The sequence below is a fragment of the Poecilia latipinna genome, unplaced genomic scaffold (assembly GCF_001443285.1).
Source record: "Poecilia latipinna isolate Pla-1442-1.1 unplaced genomic scaffold, P_latipinna-1.0 Scaffold743, whole genome shotgun sequence".
Taxonomy (NCBI): Eukaryota; Metazoa; Chordata; class Actinopteri; order Cyprinodontiformes; family Poeciliidae; genus Poecilia; species Poecilia latipinna.
In genome coordinates, this window is record NW_015113359.1 from 268,370 (window position 1) to 274,424 (window position 6,055).

At 34.9% G+C, this 6,055-nt stretch overlaps 1 protein-coding gene across 1 annotated transcript; it reads right to left on the reverse strand.

The window, feature by feature from the left end:
- Nucleotides 1-1,177: 1,177 nt before the first annotated feature.
- Nucleotides 1,178-5,782, reverse strand: timm17a (translocase of inner mitochondrial membrane 17 homolog A (yeast)). Its single transcript, XM_015045781.1, has 6 exons — nt 5,681-5,782; nt 3,957-4,056; nt 3,621-3,684; nt 3,260-3,388; nt 3,036-3,146; nt 1,178-2,018 (listed from the first exon to the last, which is right to left on the reverse strand). The coding sequence occupies exons 1-6, from the start codon at nt 5,704-5,706 to the stop codon at nt 1,942-1,944; spliced, it is 507 nt and encodes a 168-aa protein (XP_014901267.1). The 5' UTR covers nt 5,707-5,782; the 3' UTR covers nt 1,178-1,941.
- Nucleotides 5,783-6,055: the final 273 nt, after the last annotated feature.

Here is a 6,055-nt window from a genome sequence, read left to right on the forward strand (position 1 = left end):
AACAAACAAAAAAGAATAAAGTCTAAAAAAAAAATCCAATGGTAAAATGTTATTACATTTAATGAAGCCAAATCCTCTGTTATGGATATGCACTTTTAGCTAAGTAGGATTTTTTTTTTTTTTTTTTTTTTGCAGAAGCTATGTCCTTAAAATATATTTACATTTACATCACATTATTTGGTTTATTTTTAGTTGTGGGAAATACCATTAAACATTTTCCAGAACTAGTGTGAACCGATGTTAGGTTATCCAGTTGAAATACAGCAAGTATCAGCAGTCTCAGGTCTTCTCTTTTCGGTAAACATTTACTTTTTCTAAGCAGAAAGTGTGTTTTGAAAATATTTATAGCCCTAAAACTGCTTACATTTTCTCAAATTATAACCACAAACCTCAATGTAGATTTCTGTGATTTTTTTTCCCCTGATAAACCAACACACACAATTATAAAAAGAAGGGCAAATGACACATTTTTTTCACAGTTTTTATAAATAATATTCTGGGAAGTGTGTCATGCTCACTTTAGTGTATAATTGTGCTTCCACTTCACTGTAACACGCAGTTTATGTTGGTCTATCATTGACGATACATCACAATTAATGGATTTAAAGAGACAAAATATCAAGAAGTTCAAACTATATTTGTATTTTTGCTTGGCACTGTACTTGTACTCTTCACTATGCTGTTATTGGGCAAAATTAATGTCCATTTATATTGCAAAAAATAATTTAGAAGATATTTTGATTCAAAATTTCTTGATTCTGGATATGTTTTTAAATACCATCAAACACATTGTGGTTTTCATTGCTTAATGGACGTGCTCCCTTTAATCATGAGCTAGTTTATCTTATGACAGAACTTTATCTTCTACAAGTAAAAATTTGCACAACAAATTCACAACAAGGTATTTTTGTTTTTGATGATTCAGACACTAACCAAGTTTAATAATGGTTAGTGTCTGAATCGTCATAAAAATGTCGGTAAAGTGCTCCCTCATGTGTCACTTGTACAACTTTAACGAGAAAGCTGCCCAGTTGGGGAAAAAAAGAGAGATTTTGGTCTTGGCGCTTTCAGGAAGAGTTCCCTCTAGTGGATAAACTGAAACCTGCTTAGGCAGCAGGCCAAACTATTAAAATGTTACAACTGAATCTTGACCCAAAACTGAATGGTACAGCAAACATTTAACAATTAATATCTTTATTGTACCATAGTACAATCTGTTATACAGATTTAATACATCACACATCAATCCCTTGCTTCAGTTGCTCTCTTGAAATGAACTGCCGGTGCCATTCTTTAGCCTTAGTAGTATTTTTCACACTGTGTTGAATGGAAAAATTACTATCACAGAAAACAGAACAATTTGATACAACTCTTTACAATCTAAAAATAAATAATTCACCCAAAAACAAACTATTTCAGGAATGGATCTGTTTCTGAAAGAAGTTTCCCTATTTTACTGAATAAAAGAGGAAGGCCAGCACAGATTTGCCGGCCAACTCAAGCGTGTGACAAAATAAAAATAAAAAATGAAAAAAAAAAACTGACATAAATTAATACAAGCCAAACTTCTTTTACGTTTCATGCGTGATGTGTTTTTTCTGAGATTCAACACCATCACAGCTCGTCTGTAAGGATATGTACGTCACACCAAAGCAGAAAGTGCATCTCATCGTCCCAAATAAACAACTTTCACCCCAACGCTGTTCCGAGCAACACAGATGCACGCGAAAAGGCTGAGAATGGCAAAAGGCAGATCTGTACATCTCATAAAAGAAGAAAAATGATGATGAGTTCCGTCCTTCGCTCCCCCCGTAACAGATCATGAGGTCATGACAGCGGGTGTAGTTTTTAACAGAAAAACAAGATGATAGTCTCCACCTTCATCTCTTCAGCAAGGAATTTAAAAAGATCTAGTGGATAAAAGAGGGGAGTGCAGCCCTCTCACTGATATTGTCTATAGTCCCCGAAGGGAGAGGTGGGAATGGGAGCGGGGGAAGGTTCCTCGGCAAACTGGGGTCCTGAGGAGGAAAAACAAACATAAATGTGAGAGCAATGTGGGAGCCGGTGGGAAGTTTGAAACAACAAACATCTAATCAGACGTTTGAGCACATTGCATGTCAAAACCGTTCATCGAGTCACTATCGCATGATTGTTTCACTCTGTACTCTGGATATTGGAAATTAAAAAAAAGAAAAAGGAATTAACCTATTTTAGCCTAAATTGAATATCTTTAGGCATTTCTTTTTCAAATTCTAAATAAAGTACATTTAATTTCTCATTTTCAAAATGTCAAAATCGCTGTTATTTAAAATATATGTGTATATCATTACTGCAAAATGATACTCACCGATTTTTTATTTAGAAAGAAAATGTTATTTTTAAACACATGGTGATCGTATCTATCACTATCAACAATAACCCAGACCTTTTTAAAATGTTCTTAGTGAAAATTTGTCAAAGAGTTTAACTCATGTTTTGTCTCCCCTCCAATTTCTAATACTGTCATAACCTCTTATTATTGCTAATAATAATTTAACCTTAATTTTTGGAGGGTTTATCAACTCCTACAGTGTTATCAATGTTTTAACCCCCATCAAATAAATCAAATATTTGGTTGGCCGGCATTTTATTTCCCTGGATTAAATTAGAACACTGAACATAATTCTAATAATAAACCTGTTGTTAATAACATCTGTGTCCATTTGCCTGGAGACGAGAGACTGTTTTGTTTGAACAATATCAGCAGGAAGGGAGGTTACTAACTCTGTTACAGTAAAGTAAACATACATGTCAGGTGATGAGTAACCAGCAGTAAAGCTGGTTTACAGCCAACATTTTTTCCATCCTTCATATTTAGCTCAAGCAAGCTGAAGTGATTCTAAAGTTCACATCAAAATAATCTTCCAGAAGGGCATTTTAGTTAGAATACAGATGCTTATACTCAGATATTTTTACATTTAAAACTTGATTTTACACACAATGTTAAACAATGTTGGAGAGTTTAATGAAAAAAGCACTCTGAACGTTTTACTCACCAGTTGGGAACTGTGCAGAAGCAAACCTTGTAAGCAAGATCCCAGCACCTTCTATCAAAGCCAGCAGAATACCGCCCATCGCTGCTGAGCCCACCATGGCTACTGGTCCATCTGTGGACACAAGAAGCAGCTTTAATACAAGAATAATTTTATAATTGGATATAAAATAAATAGCAAAATAAAAAAATCTGACATTTTTTAAAATCTCCGCTTAATGTACTCACTTCTGGCAGCGAGGATCGCACCTGTCATGGCCCCACTTGTTATTGAATTCCAGGGATCCTCTTTGCCTCGCACTTTTACTAAACCACAGTCAATCATGGAGAAGAGGCCTCCCCACACTGCAAAGCTACCTGAAAAACACAGACGCACAAAAGAATAGAGAGAAAACTGAAGGCATTGACTGACTGTTTACATGACTGCAACTGATTGCAACAAATAGCAAAACCTTAAAGTAGTTTAGATAACAGGAAAATGACGTCAGTTAAGAAAAGCTGAGCTGTGAATGTGTTAGTGATCAAAAGGAAACTAGATTGCAGACAATGTTTATAAAAGAGCAACTTGTTTTTGGGTATTTATTCTTACCTCCTAGCTGTGGAGCTCTCGTCTTGATGGAAGTTAAGCTTCCCCTCATTCTGTGGCTCATCCCCTGCAAACAAGAGCAACAATAACACTGATTAGTGGAAATCAATACTCAGCTCTTATTGGTAAAAACTAAAAGATGGAAAAAAACAAATCTTTACAAGTGGAAATGACCGTGTTTCAACTCAAATAAACACAGACCAACGCCCCATTCATAAATCACAGTATCCTTGAGCAAGCCTCAGAGCCACAAGGCCAGTGTGCTTGATGCCAGCGCTGGCTTTTTGAAAGTGTGTGATTAAGAAGAAGTCTGAAACACACTGTGGCCTGGTAACTTACCGAAGGTGCATTTCTGAAACCTTTCACTGCCTGAAATATTCCTCCTCCAATGGCTCCCATGGTGAAAGCTCCACCACAGTCGTCCACAATCCTCCAGGGGCTGAAAGACAGAAAGAAAGTAAGCAATATAATAAATATAAAATATCCTGAGTCTGCATTTGCATTTAAAAAATATCTGAGATGCTGTTTGTGTGTCAGTTACATGAGGACACTCTGGTGAATATGATTAAAAAATAACATCCAAGATGACCACAATAACACTGGCTAAATACAGACAACAGCGACTGCTGCACAATAATAGGAAATTATGCTACAGCAATTTTATTGTTAAATACAATTGTTTAACAATACTAACAAAATGGCAATAATGTGCAAAAACCATGAGTCCAATATTTGCTCTTCCACTTTCTAAAACAATCTTAAAAGCAAAAGTCCTTCAAAATTGCTTCAAATTGCTTGATTTAATTTCAATCCACAGAGAACAGAAAGATCAACCTAGAGAATATGCATTCTGTATTATATTTTTCTTTATAGCATATATGTATTTTGTTATATTTAAATCATTTTTTAAAACTTGTCATACCTCCCTCAAATTAAAATACCCCCACTATACATATTACAGATAAATCTTTCCTAAATGATCATGTCCTTTTTAAGTAAATTCATAAATAACCCTAAGCCACAAAGCCCAGAGGCTACAAGCAGCCATTAGTTCAGTCAAAAGATGACATATAATCAGGAACCTAACTATTTAGAGCTGTGTAGGTGATGGCCTTAGTGGTTTTCTTTAAAGAACAATAAAAAAGTAAATAAAATTGGGGAAAAAAAATTCTGTGCTATTGTTTGGTTGGAGCATTTTCTTTTACCAGTAGAATATAAAATATTTATAGATTCACAATAAATAACACAGGCAGCTGATTATAAATGCCAATATCCCCTCAAGGTGATATAAGTGTCAATCTAACTCGAACATTTAATGTTACATTAAGCTTTTTAAATCTAAACTAGTAGCTATAAACTGTAACCACAGTGGAAAAATAAGCATAAAATTCAAAATGATCGTTTTCATTTTAAACGCTTAAGATGATAAGCCTTTATCTCATCAGACATACTAGTTATGACATAGTTTTGTCACAACTATGATTACATTTCTCTACACAAAGGTGATCTAAAACTCTGCGACGCCAAATCCGGATTTAAACCTCCCTTTACACGTACATTCAAGTCAAGTATAAACCGAAAACTAAAACTGCTACATTGTGTAATCATGGATAGTTAGCATGGAAATGGCTAGCTAACTGGTCTAACAGCTAATCAACAATAACTGAAATATTTAAATCCAACAGTAACTTTTATATTAGCGGTAACAGGAAAAAGCAAACGATGTGCAGTTTATTGTTCACATTCCGTTACTCTTTAGTCACTGAATGTTTTACAGTGACATGTGGGCGAAAAAGCCGACAAGGTCACTAACAACGTGATTCTAGCCATGAAACCTGATGTTAGCACACTCATCCTATTCATTTGCTATGGGGTGTTAGCATTACAGCTAATGTTAGCCAGCTTACCGATGCTGATTATGTGTTTCATATGCCCTACAGATGGTAACATTGTCAACAACGATAAACACAGAATAAGATCCCTATTCAAATTTAAGCAACTACCGTGGTTTTGTTTTTTAGCTGATGTCATTAAAACAGTGTTTTTGTTGTTTTAAAACTTACCATGGTTCTCTAGCATACTCCTCCATTTTGTTCTATCGATGTTCCCCCCTGACGTAAGTTCTCCTTCGTCTTTTTTCTATTTTGATTAGCTAATGGTTAACCAACTTTGAAATTGAATACTGCCCTCTATCGAGTAAATGTGTGTACAGTCAGGTTTACTCTGCAGTTTACAACTCGGAAAAATGGAAAATCGTGCAAGTTAATGTTTCTTGAGCTGATTTCAGAAAGTCTATCTCAGTAATACAGATTCATTAAACACAGTTAATTCAATTCAAAAATTATTTATTTATCCCAACGGGAAATTAGTATCATATACCATATACCAACTTTATTTATAAAGCACTTTAAAACAACCACAGCTGATACAAAGTGCTG

Coding starts and splice junctions, on each gene's coding strand:
- timm17a (XM_015045781.1), bottom strand. CDS start 5,706: ATGGAGGAGTATGCTAGAGAACCATG. Junction 4,057..5,680: donor GAGTATGCTAGAGAACCATG/GTAAGTTTTAAA, acceptor TCTGTCTTTCAG/CCCCTGGAGGATTGTGGACG. Junction 3,147..3,259: donor TGCGATCCTCGCTGCCAGAA/GTGAGTACATTA, acceptor TTGTGTCCACAG/ATGGACCAGTAGCCATGGTG.